This window comes from Mus pahari, chromosome 8 (assembly GCF_900095145.1).
Source record: "Mus pahari chromosome 8, PAHARI_EIJ_v1.1, whole genome shotgun sequence".
NCBI classification, from domain to species: Eukaryota; Metazoa; Chordata; class Mammalia; order Rodentia; family Muridae; genus Mus; species Mus pahari.
The window spans coordinates 6847496-6866368 of record NC_034597.1 but is presented as its reverse complement, the minus strand read 5'-3'; the positions used below and the strand labels follow the sequence as shown (position 1 = coordinate 6866368).

Sequence of the window (18873 nt, the reverse complement as noted above, 5' to 3'; positions counted from 1 at the left end):
AAGACTGTAGAACACATTGTGTTAGAAAGTTATTATCAGAATCCCATCATGATGAGAGTTTGTGAAAGACTCATGATTTCAAACATGATGTTTGCTGCTAATTAGTACAGCAGCTGCTCTGCTCTCCAAGTGGGATTAAAGATGCTACTCCAGGGTGGCACACTTATGCTGCCTGACTCTACCACGTTATCATAAACACCCCAATCCACTGAAAGGTGCAACTTTCTAGGACACAAACATCATCTTAACTGTAGAATAATTTGCCAATGTCAAGTGTATGGCTTTGTTTTTACAAATGATAACTTTGGTGGGCTTGTGAAGGAAGGCTGAGAAGGGAAGACAAATCTTAGATAGTGTGGATGGAGCTGACTGAGTCTGTGGGCACAAGTTTTTATGCACAACTGAGCTCCTCGCAGCTGAGGAGGATTTACCCAGCAGTTGCTAGCATCTGCAGCTCTCACACAGCAGTTCCAGCTTGCTTTTCCCACTCCTGTCCTGCCCCTTCAGGCACACAAGCCAGTTCCTCACAAACCTCCTGGTACAGACCTGCGTTGTACGAGGCAGTTAGAAACCGTAGTGACACTTTAAATGCCTACTGCATTCAAAGTCACAATGACTGCCTGCTACATGTTTCCCTGACACATACCCTAGTGACTCCTGGACTCTGGTAGGCAGACAGTACAGAGGTGACATCCTGGCTAAAGCACTGGCCTTTAGCACTAAACTGTGGCTGTTGAGGCATGTAGCCCTGTGGACTGGAAAGCTACAGTTTTTCACTCTCTCTGGTGCGTAGACAACCATTGTTAAACTACCAGAACTTCCTGTATAAGCCAATCTAGAGAATCTCTTTTTTTTATTTTTGTTTTGTTTGGTTTGGTTTGGTTTGGTTGGTTTTTTGCTTTTTTAAGAGAGAGATTCGCTGTGTAGCTGTAGCTGTCCTGGAACTCACTTTATAGGCCAGGCTGGCCTCAAACTCAGAGACCCTCCTAGGTGCCTCTACCTCCCAAGTACTGGGATTAAAGCATATACCACCACCACCTGGGTAAAATACCTTTTATAATATATAAATATTCTATTGTTATGTTCCTTTATAGAACCTGCCTAATTACATCACGAGACTTACTTCAATTCTGTGTATGTTAGTCATATAGGTGGATATCAGCTGAGGTGAAGCTCGGGTCAGACAAGCCAGCTGGAGGCTGGGGCTGGGGCATACAGTGACTACACGTCAACATACAAACATACAGTTGCTATGTTAAAATGGCTCATGCACTCGAACTCACGCATCCCAAAGCTCTTAACTGCTGAGACCAGGCCATGATGCTGCCACCACAGAGCAAGAAAAGTGGAATGAAGAAAAGACTAAAGGAGACTGTGGCAGATGGAGGTGGCCGTTTCAGAGAGGAATGGCGACATCCTGCCGCTCAGGCAGAAGAGGAGGCAGAGCGCAGAGGTAGGTTTGCAGCGAGTGACCCTGACTTTATTCCCCTCTGCTGCCCTAGCACGGCTGAACCCCAAGACCACATTCTAATGTTAGTAGAAATACAGAAGGGTTGGAGAAAAGTCTGATTGCAGTCAGAAAAGATAGGGGCACTTCAGAACAGTCCAAGCCCACCACAATGCTTCACTTGCTCTCGGCGTTCATTAAGAGTCCATGAGAGCCAAGGCCTAGTGCTCCCTGAGCACTATGGTACCGCTGCTGCCTGCAATATTGCCTGACACCTAGGAGGCCCACAGTGGGTGCTTGTTGAATGGATAACTGAATGACTGGCACCTGAAACAGGAGAGGAGGAAGCATGGGGAGCCACCTGAGCTGGCCTCCGACTCCCACTGAGATGCCTGTGATCTGTGTGTGGCATGGACAGGCATCTCAAGCTCTCATGGGTCCCAGTGAAAAGTCACAAGCAGGTCTCAGGGGCGGGGCAGGAATTGTGATCCACGTGTTGGAGATTAGGTTTGAAGGATCATGAGCACATGCGACATAAACATTTAACAAAGAAGGTTAATGTCACCAAACCACAGAAGTAGGTTCACAGTAGTGGAGGTCAGCAGAGGCCACCCCAGGCATCCAGGATGGCCTCTCTTCCCACTGGTGTAAGCATGCCTCAGCCTCCTCCTGTAGTCAGCAGCCTTCTTGGCAAGAGGAGATGGAGATCAGAACTCTCAACGTGGAAAACAAACGTTTAGATCCTAAGAGACAGATCCTAAAATCAACAGTGGCTACATCTACCTGCTGCTGCCACCAGCAGGGATAGTGGCTGCATTCCTACCTTCTACCCACATCCTTATAAAACAAAGCATATAGTCAGAGTTGCTAATGTGCTTGTTACACAAGTGTGAGGACCTGAGTTCTCATCCCAGCACCCACATCAAAAGCTGAGCCTGACATCCTGGCTGGTTAAGCACGTACCTGCAATCCCAACACGAATGCCTGCCACCTATCAGTTTTTAAAGAACTCACCAAAGTCCTCTCTATAATACTCTTATTAATTTTCTGTCCCAGATCTAAACTAATATCCACAGGGTAATGAGTATGGGCTCAATGCATTGTGAGCAGTGCCAGAATCGCGCAAACATTATAAGCCTGTCACAGTCTCCAATCCATTCCACATGCCTCTCATAATTAGGCATTTGAGTAAAGCCGATACCTTATTCTATTCTAATTATTTCTCATTCTTAACAGATCTCTGCATCAGTTCTCATTTGCAATTTCACAGTAGGTAACTGCAGGCCCAGTAGGAAGGTAGTTAATGAAGTTTCCTTGGCTCTTCTGAAATATGTATTTATACTCATCTTTAGCAGCCTATCATGAAAACTTCCATAATTAAGAATAAGTAAAGTATGGGAATAAATAGTACATGCCCTAAGAGATGGAGGTCTGTGTAATGTTTTCTGACAGATATGAGCTAACCCACTAATGTGCAGCATTCAGTCAATTCACCACAGACCTCCTTCCAGGTGTGGGGATTGCAGGGCTCTGCTAATGTCTTTTCCCTTAGGCACTAGAGCGTAATGAGCTGTGTGGCTGCTTTATTGATACTGGCTGCTCTGGGACAGCCTTGCTCATACTTAGAACAATGCTAATATTGCTTAAGGAAAGTAAAGACAGTGTAAAGCACAGTTGGAATAATGGAGAAGGCAATAGTTCCCATGCTACCTCAAGGCACAAAGGGGCTACATGGAGGAGGTCAGCAGATATCAGGGGGAACAGAGAAGAGAGGGAAGAGAGTCAACTAAGAAGATTGTTTACAAGTGCCACAATGAAATTCAACTCTGCATATGCTAATTGAACATTTTAATTAGAATAAAAACAACAGTGAAGTAAGAGAAAAGAAATAATAATAACAATGGGTACCCAATGAGGCATTCCCTTCTTATTAAGATGCACTAGCATGTTCTTGGTTCTTCCACAAAGGTGTGTTTTTCTCTTAGTATTTGATGGGTTTTGAAAGGGAAAGATTATTAGTGCGCTTAAGATAGTACAAGGAAAGAAGAGTTTTGTGTTTCTTTAAGGTGGTCACGGAAGATGAGTTTGAAATCAAGCATCTCTCAATGGTCCATAAAGACTGAACGCCCCATGAAGCACCTTGTGCCAGATCAGGGACCCAGTCACTGTGTTTATCCACATGACTGACATGCATTGATTTAGTGCAGAGCTGCCACTTGGACAAGTCAGCAACAGGTTAAAACTACCCTTCTAATGCAGGCATTACACATTTGATAAAAGCAATGCCATTTCAAATCGTACGCCACTTAGCCAGGACATGAGTCATAAGAACTAAAAACAAGGCACACCTGTTTTTCTTTCTTTTTAAATTGCTGGTGCGTGTTTGGCATACAATTTTGGATGTGTACACACATGCATTCGTGTTCATGTGTGTCAATGCTAGAGAACAACCTCAGGTCATTCCTTTACTTTTTTAAAATTTATTGCTGTGTGTGTGTGTGTGTGTGTGTGTGTGTGTGTGTGTGCCAACATGTGCATGCTTAGTGTCAAGCACCTTTAACCTCCCAACTCTCAGGAGCCCCGTCTTAGTTTTGAGGAAGAGTCTCTTACAGGACTGAGTTCAGCAGGCAGTCCATTCTGACTGGACAGTGAGCCCAGTGATAGGCCTTTCCCCACCTTACCACTGTAGGGATTGCAAGCATTGGCCAAGGTGTCTGCAGTTTTATGTGTGTTTATCTGTGCATGGCACCTGTGTGGGCCTGAGGAAGATGCTGGGGAACACATATGGAGATCAGAGGACATTTTTGTGGATTCAGTTCACTCCATCTGCCTCTATAGGAGTTTTGGGAATCACTCTCAAGTAGATAAAGAAGGGAAGCAAGTGTTTCAATCCAGGCATCAAGCAGGCCCTGGTCAGTGAGTTTTGTCTTTTATTTTTTTATTATTACTATGCATTGATTTTCTTTTAACTAAAAGAAATGAATGGGGGAAGCTCATGGGACTGGGGAAGTAAATAACTCACAAATAATATGAGGTTCCTGAAGATAACAAGATTCACAAGCCTTTCCCCAATGCAGATACAGGAAAATGGCTTCTGGGATACTCTCCGACCAGCAGCCAAGTTACCTGCAAGTCATTTGAAGAACTCCAAGTGTGCAGTGGTCATGAGTTGTCAATCATTCCAGGGCATCCCTTTGGTGATACAGCAGCATCTGAGTCATGTTTGCATTTCTATGTAAGTCTTTATCTACATTCCAGTAAGTAGCCTTCATTAGTTTGCTAAGTCAGACTCTGGTGGACTCACTGCTCTGCTGTTGGTACCCTATCTGAAGTGAGTAGACATCTTTCACCTCTCCTAGGAAGAGTCATGCAGCAGTACCAGGATTGAACTCAGCTCCTCACTGTTGAAAGGTGAACACTTGCTGATAGAAGCCTGATATGGCTGTCTCCTGAGAGGCTCTGCCAGTGCCTGGCAAATATAGAGGTAGATGTTCTCAGGCAACCATTGGACTGAGTGCAGAGTCCCCAGTGGAGGAGTTGGAGAAGAGATGAAGGAGCTGAGGGGGTTTGTAGCCTCATGGAGGGGGCAATAATGTCAACCGGCCATCTGCCCTGGAACTCCTGGGAATGGATCACCAACCAAAAAATACACATGGAGGGACCCATAGCGCTGGCTGGCCACATATGTGGCAGAGGGTGGCCTTGTTGGATATCAGTGGGAGAAGAAGCCCTCAAGACAGAGAGTGTTCGATGCCCCAGTGTAGGGGGATGCCAGGGATGGAAGTGGGTGGGGAAGCATCCTCACAGAAGCAGGGGGAGGGGGAATGGGATAGGTGATTTTCTAAGGGGAGACCTGGAAAGGGGTAAACATTTGAAATGCAAATAAAGAAAAGAAAAAAAAAAACAGAAAAAAAAGAAAGGTAAACACGTTATTGACATCTCTCTTGCCCTGTCTTTCCATTTAAAAAAATTTTTTGAACATTTTATTTATTTTTGTTTTTATGTGTATGGGTGTTTTCCCTGCCTATGCACCTGTGTACTGCATGCTTACAGGGGGGCAGATTAGGGTCTTAGATCCACTGGGACTGGAATTACAGGGGGTTGCAAGTCACCATGTGGATGGTGGGAATCAAAATTTGGTCCTCTGGGAGAGTGGCCAGGTTCTCTTTACTACTGAGCCACTCTTGTCTTCTGGGTATTTTGTTTTTCAACAGAAAATGTGCTGCTGCGATGCTTATGACAAGCACTGCTGAGGATACTTCCGGTCTCCACCAGCACCAGGGAGCTAAAGCTGTCCCACAGCCCACTCATAGTACATGCATGGGTCCAACAGGACAGAGCTGGTCTCCCAGGAGTGCTGTCACGCCCAGACTCAGAGGTGAGATCTCCACTTTCTCTCTAATAACTGTCTGGAGCAGGGCCAGCCAGGAGCACACAGGACACAGGAACAGTGGAGCAGCTGGAAAAGGATCCTTCCAGTCTCCATCTGCACCCAGAGCTTGGACTGTTCCACAACCCTCTATACAAATGCCAGGAGAGATCTGGTATTCCAGGAGTGCTGACACAGGTTTACGGGCCCACAGAAGGGACAAGCTCCAGCCAGAGACAACAAGACTAACTAAGCAGGGCATGGTGGCGCATGCCTTTAATCCCAGCACTTTGGGGGGGGGGGGGCAGAGGCAGGCAGATTTCTGAGTTCGAGGCCAGCCTGGTCTACAAAGTGAGTTCCAGGACAGCCAGAGCTATACAGAGAAACCCTGTCTTGAAAAACCAAAACAACAACAACAACAACAGCAACAAAAGACTAACACTGGAGATAACCAGATGGCGAAAGACAAGCACAAGAATCTTACCAACAGAAACCAAGGCTACTTGGCATCATCAGAACAAAGTTCTCACACAACAAGTCTAGCAGAATCATGATCCCTTATCTCAAGTTGTACTACAGAGCAATTGTGATAAAAACCACATGGCATTGGTACAGTGACAGGCAGGTAGATCGATGGAATAGAAGTAAAAACCCAGAAATGAACCCACACACCTATGGTCACTTGATATTTGACTAAGGAGCTAAAGACATTGAATGGAAAAAAGACTGCATTTTCAACAAATGGTGCTGGTTCAACTGGAAGTCTGCAGGTAGAAGAATGCAAATGGATCCATTCTTATCTCCTTGTACAAAGCTCAAATCCAAGTGGATCAAGGACCTCCACATAAAACCAGAGACACTGAACCTTATAGAGAAGAAAGTGGGGAAGAGCCTCAAACAAATGGGCACAGGGGGAAACTTCCTGAACAGAATACCAATAGCTTATGCTCTAAGATCAACAACTGACAAATGGGACCTCATAAAATTGCAATTTTATGAGGCAAAGGACACTGTCAATAGGACAAAACAGCAACCAACAGATTGAGAAAAGATCTTTACAAACCCTACATATGATAAAGGGCTAATATCCAATATATACAGAGACTATAAAAGCCAGAAGATCCTGGGCAGATATCATAAAGACTCTAAAACAACCCACAAATGCCAGCACAGGCTACTATACCCAGCAAAACTCTCAGTTACCACAGATGGAGAGACCAAGATATTCCATGACAAAACCAAATTTACACCATATCTTTCCACAAATCCAGCCCTACAAAGGATATTAGATGGAAAAATACAATACAAGGAGGGAAAGTACACCCTAGAAAAAGCATGAAAGTATTGTTCTTACAACAAAAAAAAAAAAAAAAAAAAAAAAAAAAGAAAAGAAAAGAAAAAGATTGCCACATAAGTATAATTCTACCTCTAACAACAAAAATAACAGGAAGCAACAATCACTATACCATAATATCTCTTAATATCAATGGACTCAATTTTCCAATAAAAAGACATAAACTAACAGATTGGATATAAACACAGGACCCAGCATTTTTGCTGCATACAGGAAATGCATGTCAGTGACAAAGACAGACATTACCTCAGAGTAAAAGGCTGGAAAACAATTCTCCAAGGAAATGATCCCAAGAAACAAGCTGAAGTAGCCATTCTAATATCAAGTAAAATTCACTTTCAAACTGAAGTTATCAAAAAAGATAAAGAAGGACACTTCATACTCATCAAAGGAAAAATCTACCAAGAATAGCTCTCAATTCTGAACATCAATGCTCCAAATGCAAGGGCACCCACATTCATAAAAGAAACTTTACTAAAGCACAAAGCACACATTGCACCTCACACAATAATAGTAGGAGATTTCAATACCCCACTCTCAGCAATAGACAAATCATGGAAACAAAAACTAAACAGAGACGCAGTGAAACTAACATAAGTTATGAACCAAATAGATTTAACAGGTACATAGAGAGAACATTTTATCCCAAAACAAAAGAATATACCTTCTTCTCAGCACCTCATAGTACCTTTTTCAAAACTGACCATAAAACTGGTCACAAAACAGGCCTCAACAGATACAAGAAGATTGAAATAATCCCATCCTATCAGATCATTACAGACTAAGGCTGGTCTTCAATAACAATGTAAACAATAGAAAGCCCACATACATGTGGAAGCTGAACAACATTCTACTCAATGAAACTTGGTCAATGAAGAAATAAAGAAAGAAATTAAAAGCTTTTTAGAGTTTAATAAAAATAAAGCCACAACATATGGGACACAATGAAAGCAGTCCTAAGAGGAAAACTCATAGCTCTGAGTGCCTCCAAAAAGAAACTAGAGAGAGCATACACTAGCAGCTTGACAGAACACCTAAAAGCTGTAGAACAAAAGGAAGCAAATTCACCCAAGAGGAGTAGAAGGCAGGAAATAATCAAACTCGAGGTTGAAATCAATCAAGTGGAAACAAAAAGAACTATTCAAAGAATCAACCAAACCAGGAGCTGGTTCTTTGAGAAAATCAACAAGATAGATAAACCCTTAGCCAGATTCACTAGAGGGCACAGGGACAGTATCCTAATTCAACACACAAAAAATAAATCTTTCAATAAGAAAAAAAAGAAGAAAAGAAAAGAAGAAAAGAAAAAGGAAGAGAAAAGAAAAGAAAAGAAAAGAAAAGAAAAGAAAAGAAAAGAAAAGAAAAGAAAAGAAAAGAAAAGAAAAGAAAAAAGTGCTGACTTACTGAAGGTCACCTGGGTCAGTAATTTCAGATATAATTCTTATGTCACAGATCCACAGACCCCTCAAGATGTAAAGTCTTCAAAAATGCATGCTTACAATTAAAGAATTTCTGTCATAATCATATGGAAGTAAAGCAAATCCTTCAAAAAATTGTATTTGACTTTTGAAGTTACACTGTAGATTTCAACACACTAAACTTTTGACCCTAATATTCTCCAAAGCTGGTAAATACTTCTTCAAACTTCTCCTTGAAGTCCACAGAGTGCCCCAATTTTCTGGACATGGCCTGAGAGTCTGATGTCTCCAGCTGGACCCAATCTCCAAACACATAAGGGTACACTGATAAGTACAGCTGTGTGCATCTGGGATCACTGATGAGTACAGCTGTGTGCATCTGGGATTTGTCAAAGCGATCTGAGAAAGGCTGGAGCAGGAAGGATATGGAGCAGATATGGTTGAGATTTTCCACAGGTATATTTTTATAGCTTGGAACTGAAAATACATATATAAAACACACATATAAAATGGCCCTTCTCTGGGTGCTTTGCTGAAGATAAGAGGGTTTCTCTTGTTCGGTGTTAAACAAATTCTTCCCATTCCCATGTCAATCTAAATTTAAAAAAAGATGACCCTTTCATATCCAACAGTAAGCTGGCTAAGAGCAGCCCGAATTTAAATTCTGTGCAGCCCAGAATTTAATGCCAAGCTGTACAGTCTCATTAAGGGAGAAAGAGCTAAATCTCCTGTATCTTAATCTACTAAAGATACGTAATGTGCATGGGAGAGTGTGTCATACTGCTGCCTGATCCTGCCTTAAGTCAGGTGGAAAATAACAGAGAAGAAGAAGGGGAGCCCTGCTCTCCACATGGTGCTCAACAGCAATGAGAGCCACAGCTCCAGGTCACCCTGTCCTAACATCAGAAAGCCATTGTAGATCGGCCTCGAGTCACAGCTGAGCTCAGCAGTTAAAGTAATGAGGAGTCTTCCCCAAAAAATCAAAAACATGAAATCCTCAACTTCAAGATGGGTGAGTCAGCACAAGCTTACACACACAATGAGGACAAGCTCACTCCACAGCCATGGGACAAGCTCGCTCCACAGTCATGGGGACAAGCTCGCTCCACAGCAATGCTTTCCTTCCCTTTAGAATACCTTTGAAATGCTGTTACTGAAAATGTAAGAACCACCTATTCTTTGAGATTGACTTCTTGCCTCAATCCCTCACAGAGACCAAGGTTTAAGGACAGTGGGAAGGACTCAATGTCCAGATAAAATGACCAAGAATGAGTCCTGTGGTCCTGTGGCCTGGTGACCCACCCTTGGTACAGGAGTAGTGCTTCTGAGTAGCTGCTGAGGGGTATCCACAGCAGTCAGTGGACTACTAAGGTCCAGGAAAGGAAAGTCAGGCAGATCAAAAGCATTGCCAGCCACCACATGCCCAGGCACAAGCTCCAGAGTCTGTAAACTCTGCTCAGAGATATACGAGATACCAAAATATTTTACAGGTCAAAGAAAAACTGGAAAGAAAAACTCAAAGGTATTCAGATTTGAGACTTTGCAACAAGGTCATTACCCCAGCAGCAGACAGAGAGGTTACACAGACCAGTAAGGAAATTTGAAAGGCAAATGTTACTTTCTTCTCGGAATGAACTTACATGTTTATCCTAAAGTGCAACAAGATGACTAAGGAAAATAAATATGTATGAGCACTAGGTGCTACGCATACGGACCATTAGGGTAACGTAAGCACTGTCTAAGAGCACTTCCTGATGCTCTGGCTTCACATTAGACAATAAACCATGGATAAGTTCTATGGAATACAAGTAATTCTGAATTATCTAAATTTATTTATAGAAAATAACAATGGATACAAATATGTAACTATACAATGATTAAACATTTCAGATTTTTGACTATTTTCCTTACTATAGGCAAGTTTTTCTTAAGACAAAAATGAAATACTTCAGATAGACTATGAGAAGGCCTCATGTAGGATCAAGAGATTTCTAGTTACCTGGGACAGAAGAGCCAGCTCACGGTGACACGTGACAGCATTCCTGTTGGCTTCCATAAAGTATCTCTGTGTGCGCCTCCGCTCCCTTTCCAGTTTCCTCTCCAAGGCTAGCTGGGATGTGGATAATCTGTCTAAATACTTCATCATGACATCTGATATCATGGAACTAACTTCTACAATATCTGGACGGGCTTCTGCATCAGGAGTGAGGCACCTAAGAAAAGACAAAGTATTGTAACAAAAGTCATCAAAGTGATAGCATGGGGGTTGAGGGAGATCAAGTTCAATGCATGGAATCTGCACCCAAGAGCAGCTGGGACAAGACAAGCATCAGACACAGCTCTGAATCCATCACTAATCACTTTTGAACTCTGGGGAAAGGGGGTTTTGAACTTGGGCTCATAGTCCAGGGTTGTAGGCAGGTCTTGAACCTAAGGTCTCATCTCCAGGTAAAAGAAGGAGTCATGTTCTCCTTCATACATGACTGCCTTCCAAAATTACAGCCTTCTTGCTAATCAGTAAAACAAACTGGGCCCCTTTGATACAAATTAAGGGAGGAAAGTTTCTGGGAGGTCACAGCTTTTTGTACCTTTTCCAGCTATGTTCAGCCAACATTAACACAGGGTAGAGGGTCTTACAAAACACAGACAAATATAAAATCCAGTGACTTAGAGGTTGTGTATATAGTCAAAAGTAAAATCCCACCATTCAGGAGTCTGAGTCAGGAAGGTCATGAGCTTAAGGCCAATCTGAGTTGCAGTATCTTTAAAAGGGGAGGGGGTCATTTTTTAAAAAATTATTTTTTTTAAGATTATAGCTTATCTTGGTGTATAAAAGAACAGTTCACAAACTTCGAGGATCTAAGCTAAAGATGAAAAGCTAATGTGCGAATGCTGATTAAATATAAAGCAGGGAGCATTGCGACCTTTCGTATAACTATGAGCTTTCTCATTCATTTCAAGGTCAGCTGAGGTACTTGCACTCATTCAATTTCATTTCACTTGGTCTTGTTCATGAGGATCTTATACTAATATTCTATGTTTTACTTCTGATAATAAAATTTCAGGGGCACAGAGATAACTTAAGTTGGGATACACTGTTATCTTGATTGGAATATGTCCTCGTTTTTCCTAAGAACTTTTGCTTAAGTAACTTGGCACATTGAGTGCTAATGTTTCTGTGGTCTTGGAGGCAGAGAATATTATCAGGAATGGTGAAGTGAGTTCCATTCACATTTCTTTTTTTTTGTTTGTTTGTTTGTTTCTTTTTTTCTTTTACTTTTTTTTTCTCCATTCACATTTCATCTAGCTACTGTCAGAAGGCGATTAACACAGCCATGGAGTCAACTGGCAAGATCACTGCACTGTTTACATTTCAGTTTATAAACTATTGCATGATGGGATTGTAATGTTTTAATTCATCACTGCCAACTTCTTGAGAGAAGGCTGTGCCCTGTGGGGCAGTGGGCTCTGCACAGACAGCCTGGTCCTGGGTTGAGCATAGGTCTGGAACCCCAGAGCCCTGGTGGGTGTTGATTTCCACCTACACAGAACTGAAGGAGTTTGGCCACGCCTCCTAGGTACCTGGCTACAACCTCCCACAGCCCCCCTGCAGAGAGGTATGTAGCATCAATCACCTAGTAGCTGCACCAAGCCATGCCACATGCAAATAAGGTTTCTCCAACCTCTCAGTCCAAGCCAACCAGAAGTGCCTGCGGTCAAACCCTGGATCAATGCCATCCAGAGTCAACCCCTGTATATAAACGCTATCCAGAGAATAAACGGTGTGTGAGAACGACTCCGTTGTCCACGACTTTTGTCCTAAGAGCTGTAACACTTGGGAAGAGATCTGCTCTCCCAAAGTGCCACCTGAGGATCTGTGGCACTCCTCACTGGCTAGTCGGCTTTTCCTCGGCCTAGCCTGACACTACTCAGTGCAGGGCAGCACGGAATTACAGCATGACAGAGGTGAGCCAACCACTGCAGCTGAAGTGGGGAAGCGATTTCCCCTCCCTGCCAGTGCGGTGCTCGCTTCCCTTCGCCAGAACCCTCGCACCGGGCCTGGCCAGAGATCTTCGTGGAAAGCCTCTGGTACTCAGGCCCACAGTGCCCCTTCACAAAGACATTAAATAGCATTTAAGATGCAACCTGGCTCCTGAGAACTATTCGGTGAATGACCAAATGAATCCATGAATGGGTCAACACAGCCTAACGCCTACACAAATTACCTATCCTTAATCAAGATGTCTGGACACAATGCTTGTGGGCCTCCAGAAACACACTGGCAAGGGTTCCCATGGAGCTCCATTGCTCACTTGAGTATCTCAGACACCTTCTTCAGAGACACATATATGCTAAAGATTGGCATGGGGTATTCTCCAAAGACTCCCTAACCAAATAAACATAAAATCATGTTCTAGGGGGCAGAGCGGAAACCCTAGAATATTGCTCTCATTCACCAAAATTGTGCTCTAGTCAGATGAGATGGAAAAATTGCAAGGAATACTATTCGACTGTCTTCATGTCATGTTTTATGAAACAGTTGGAGGCAATGCATGCCTGTAAGGACTCCATTGTTATCAGAACTCACAACTGCCTCTCTAATCATCACGTCTGCTTGGAAACAAAGCAACAGACAGCTTATGCAGCCAGGCACAAAGCAAAACTCACACACTTGGAATTCGTTTGCATAAAAGGAAATATTCTTTCTTGGAGAAGAAAAGGGGAAGAAAGGAAGACAGGAGAATAACTCTGCTGCCTCCATGCAGCTCCTCATATACTGCCTGGTAACACCAGCAATGCTGATACCAAGCTGAGCAGCAAGATGCTGTCTGGCTTTGTTCCAGACTCTTCAGGGCTGCTAAATAATTCTCCCAATTTAAAAGATCGCCTAAAGAAGAAAAGTTTTGATAACAAACTCTGTGAATAGAAATGCAAATACTGTGGGCTGTGCTTGACAACAATGCACAAAGTAAAACTGGGGTGCTGAGAAACTCAAGAAATGAGGTGTGTGTGGCTGGAAATAACACAGAGTTTAAGAGTAACTGTAAGAGCAGCTGCTGTCCTGTAAGCCAGCAGTCACGAAGCTGAGACAGGAGGATAATAAGCCTGGGCCAGCCTGGCTTAAATAGCAGGATTCTATCTAAAAGGAAAAAAATAATCACTAAATTATATCAGGTATTTTTGTATTCCAAGGCTCTGTCTAGTTGCTGGCAACTGGCTCTGAACCTAATAATTTGCTGAGTTGCTGATGGTTTTATATATATATATGAAACCTTACACCAATATTTGGTAGAAAATGAGAGACTAAGAAAATGGCAAATCAGAAATTATGCTCTAATTCATGTGGAACTTAGTTTTTCAACACTATAAATTCAAAGCAAATTAAACTTGCAACTGCATTCAACACACAATAGATTTTGGCTTGAAGTTTTCTAGAGATAAAAATTTCCCAGTGTAAATGTAGAAAATGAGGAATATTGAATTTTAAATGAAAATAATGTCTGCTACAGTATAAGTTCTGCAATCTTAACTTATAGTTAGCTGTAAGGTTAAATTGCCAGGTCTAACTTACTGGCATTTCTTAACATTTTAAATGATAAACACCTTGAAAAATATTTGATCTGGGGGCTGGATCAGTGGATAAAGCACTTGTCAACCAAGGGGCAAGGACCAGAGATTGGATCCCAAGAACCCATATAAAGGGCACACTTAGAAGCCAGAGAGAAGGGAATCTCCAAGACAAGTTGGCCAATTGGACTATCTAATTGATCAGCTCTGAGTTCAGTTTGAGAGACTCAGACTCAGCCAGGCGGTGGTGGCGCACGCCTTTAATCCCAGCACTCAGGAGGCAGAGGCAGATGGATTTCTGAGTTTGAGGCCAGCCTGGTCTACAAAGTGAGTTCCAGGACAGCCAGGGTTATACAGAGAAACCCTGTCTCAAGAAAACCAAAAGAAAGAAAGAGAGAGAGAGAGAGAGAGAGAGAGAGAGAGAGAGAGAGAGAGAGAGAGAGAGACTCAAACTCAACAAAGTAAAGAATGATTTAAAAAGACATCAAGTATCACCATTGAACTCCAGACACATGTGCCTACACACATGCACCTGCATATATGTGAACATGTATACAAATATGTGTGTATACATATATATGCATACACACATATATATGTGTATATATATATATATATATATATATATATATATATATATATGCACACCACAACATCACACACTCAGTTAATACAACAGCAACAAAGCACTTAATCTGGAGTCCCCAATAAGTGCCACTCATCCTTTGAAACATCATGATTGAAGTGAACATAGGACCTACCATGAAGCCCCATCTTAAAGCTTCCTCTAGGCAGCCATTGCTAGTCTTGGGGTGTATTTCATGATGATGACCTGTCATCTTGCTGGTGACATTTACCCTTCCCCTGGTCTTGCTTCCATGTCTCAACGTTGTAACCGAATAAATCCAGTTGCTCCTATCTACAGAATCAGTCCACTTCTCCAGCTAACAGAAGTAGTTTCAGCCATCTTAGCACTATGCTCACAACCACAGTGCAAGCAATGTTTCCCCACCCATTTCATCTCACCATCACCAACACCATTAGCCCTCTGTATACGATGGAATCTTTTTCCTCCCTTTTCCTTCCACTTTACCTGTTCTTCATAAGCCCACCAACATGAACTTTACTAGAGATGTTGTCACTAGGTACCACTCTGCTTGTCACCCTTAGTGACAACCCCTATTCCACCAAATGATGAAACAGATGAAGAAAACTTGACCAGCATCTTCAGTACACAAGGGTTTGCTATGACCAAGATGTTCTATAGAATTTGAGACTCATAAGATTAGGTCTGTGTTAGGTAAACATGGAGACGGCCAAGAAATACAAACAGGTGAGGAATTAACCAGTATAAAACTAAAAGAGTAGCCAAAGGGTCAGAAGAATGGCCACTGTAGTGTGCCTATGGAAAATCACTGGGGATGGTGATACATACAGGACCAATATGAGACCAGCGTTTCAGAATCTAAGAAAAAAGCAGAAACTTGTCCACCAACTCTGGGACTCTGAACACCCAAAATAGAAAAGTTTCAGTTCAGCTTGATGGAGCAGATAGATACTGTTGGTGCTGTGCAAGTACAAAGATGTCCTTGACATTGAATCAAGTTGTCAGCTATAACATCCCAAGGCAGTGTTGACTGGGGGTCTGGTCTCCTAACCTCTGCTACTAACCAGGTCAGAACCAAGGTGACAAGTGTCTGCTTTCAAGTCTAGTCACTGAAGGAGAATGAATCACATAGCAGCAAGCATGTGTGCTTATGTACGATATTTTAGGGGCATTAGCTATTTTTGTTATTGTTATTGCTGTCACCAAGTATTAAAACCTGACAAGAGGCAGCTTAAGGAATGAAGGAAGGGTTTATTTATGCTCATGCTTAAGGCAGGACACAGTCCACCATGGTAGAACAGCACAGTAGCAGGGGCATGAGGCAGTGAAACGTGAGCAGTTTCTGGTCCAGTTTCTGGCAAGATTCGTGTTCCTTCCTGAAACTGCAGGAGTGGCCCAGGAGCTCTGCCGATAGCACTCTGGAGCTTCTTTAGCCCATGGCTCCAAGCTTTTCCATTTTTGTTCCACAAACCAGTCACACAAAGGTCTGTAGATATGTATTCAGGTTTCTCCCAGCAACAATGCCACTGTCAGTACCAATTTTATGTTTTCCCCCCTTGGCTTCACAATCAAATTACCAGACAAAAGCAACTCAAGGAAAAGGGGTTCCTTTTGGCTCATCTCATGATGGAAAAGCATGAGGTCAGGTGTTATGTGACTACCACACACATGGTGGGAGGAGAGAGAACATTTGTGTTCAGCTCCCTTTCTTCAGTCTGGGACCCCATCTCATAGGGCAGTACTGCCCATATCCAGGGTAGGTCTTCCCTCATCAGTTCAACATTTCTGGAAACTCTTCCACAGATATACCCAAAAGTATGACCCTGAGGTGATTCCAAATCCATTCAAATTGACAACAAAAGTTAATGGTCACGGAATTACAGATACTGTGGTTTTTAAGTGGGCAGAAGGACAACTAGACAGTGGGGTAGTCGGAGTAATTTCCTGATCTGAGATGTTTCTGTTGCAATTTGAGGGACTGAGGGCAAGAACCATGCATGTGTCCGAAAGAAGAAGAAAGAATCACCAGGCAAAAGGTCATGAGGGGAGTAGCTGGAACTTGGAGAGCAGCAGGCAGGATCAACAGAGCGAGGCAATCAAGGACAAGGTCCTAAATTCAGGACGGACTGGACACTTGTCTGGGGCTACAGAGGGACAATGACCTTTATTAAACTCTGGCTATGTTAATGGGGAAAAACCTCTCATAATTTTTGAGAACTTAGTATAAAATATAGTATTATTAACATTTAAAAATACTTTGTTTTATCATTGTTAACAGCTCTTTTGAGCTTATGTTGTTACTCATTCTTCCATATTTGTGTATATTTTGTTTATTTCACAAAAATAGATTTTCATACTTTTAACTTGTTTCACACAATCTTTTTCATGTTGACATACAGTCTTGTAGGTTGGCCTAAAAGCTGTACAGGATCTCAAGTTCCTCTCAGATGTCCCAGAGGTTTTTCAAGGAGACACTATTACTAAGGATGCTTAAACACCTTGCTAGATTTGGATTATCTGGGGAGCCTTTCATAAGTAGTTACTCATATGCAGTGAACATATACATAGAGACATGATGTATTCCATGGTGGTTGTTTTATGTTGTAAGTTGTAAGACTATTTACCTTCTAATGGTATCTGTCACTTTTTCAGAGTAGATACCTTCTGGCACTGGCTCATATACAGCCTCCACTATCTGCAAGACAAATAGAAAATAGTAGCAGTGTCAAAGGACCAAGTTGTCTATGAGCAGTCATCTGAGGTTACAATGTGGCTTGCTAATAAATAATATAACTTTATACACAAATTTTAATCAGAAATGGAAACATCTCAACAAATGAAAATCAGTGCAAATTAGATAGTTCTAGGCTATAGAATTATTTTCTCCAAACTGAACTAAAATTAACCTTAGGCTCATGATAAATTAATAGGTAGGATGACATAAATGATGGCCTGTAGGCCTAATGCATGCACTGGAGATGCAGCTCAGTGGGAAAGCACTTGCCTAGCATTTGAAGGCCCTGGGCTCCATCTTCACCACCACAAAGAATCAGTAATCAGAAACCCATTTCTATAATTTTATATGATAAATAAATATAACTATATAGAAGTATATATGCACTATAATAGATATCTAGATGAAAGGAGATATAGAATGGGTCATGTAGGGAATCAAACAGTACATGCTTTGAAATGGCAGTGGTGTAAGTCACAACAGATGCCCCTTTGCTCCCAGTAGCCTACTTTAGTAGCCAAGGAGAGCATGTTGGTGCTACAGAAGGGAGGACTTAGAGTCGCCATCTGATAAAGGATGCAGCCAGCAGCCCAGACATCAGCCTTCTCTCCGTACGGCTCACTCTTCAGGACCTCTGGGCTGAAATACATAAGGAATTTTAATACATACTACAGAATAGAAAATAAACTGGCACTGGAATAAGTCCAGTTTTCAAGTTGGTAGTGTTGATATAAGAAAAAAAAAACACAAGTTAATGGACATTAAAATGACCCCTAATGTCTTTATACTGTAGCCCTACTTCTCTCAACCCTTTTTGGAAAGTGTCTCCTTGCAGTAAATAGCACTTAACATAAACACCTTCAATGAGTCACTCTACAGATAGTAAAAGACTATGGGGTGCTCATCCCTAAACAAGAAATATGGATTATACTCCTACCCCTTGACGCCACAGGATCTTCACAGAAGAGAGGACAGGAGCATTCTAAGGCTCAGAGGCAGTGAATAACATTAAATAAAGAGTTGTTTCCAAGCATAAGAGGACAGAAGCACTTATGAACTTACACTAATTGTGACAGTATACACAAGACCTATGCAAGCTTCAGACAGACAAAATCCCAGCATAGAAGGGGGAAGCTGGTCACAAAAACCCACCACTATCTGAGGAGCTACTGGTATTTGATAGATACTGGGAGAGACAGAGTCTGTTTTCTCAAACGATATTACTTCTGATAGCTCTATCCCACACCACTGTCAAGAATAGCTGGGCAATATAAACTGTACTGTATGAGGAAAGACAAGAAAGGGAGAAAGGAAGAAAGGAAGGAAGGAAGGAAGGAAGGAAGGAAGGAAGGAAGGAAGGAAGGAAGGAAGGGAGG

At 42.2% G+C, this 18873-nt stretch overlaps 1 protein-coding gene across 1 annotated transcript in view; it reads right to left on the bottom strand.

Moving 5' to 3' along the window:
* The window catches only part of Nek10 (NIMA related kinase 10), a 177624-nt gene that overhangs the window by 54818 nt on the left and 103933 nt on the right, over positions 1 to 18873 (bottom strand). The window contains exons 23-25 of the mRNA XM_021203868.2: positions 18007 to 18136; positions 17388 to 17458; positions 10588 to 10801 (exon numbers count right to left, since the gene is read on the bottom strand). Of these exons, the coding sequence (XP_021059527.1) occupies positions 10588 to 10801; positions 17388 to 17458; positions 18007 to 18136 (415 nt within the window). The remainder of the gene's footprint in view (positions 1 to 10587; positions 10802 to 17387; positions 17459 to 18006; positions 18137 to 18873) is intronic.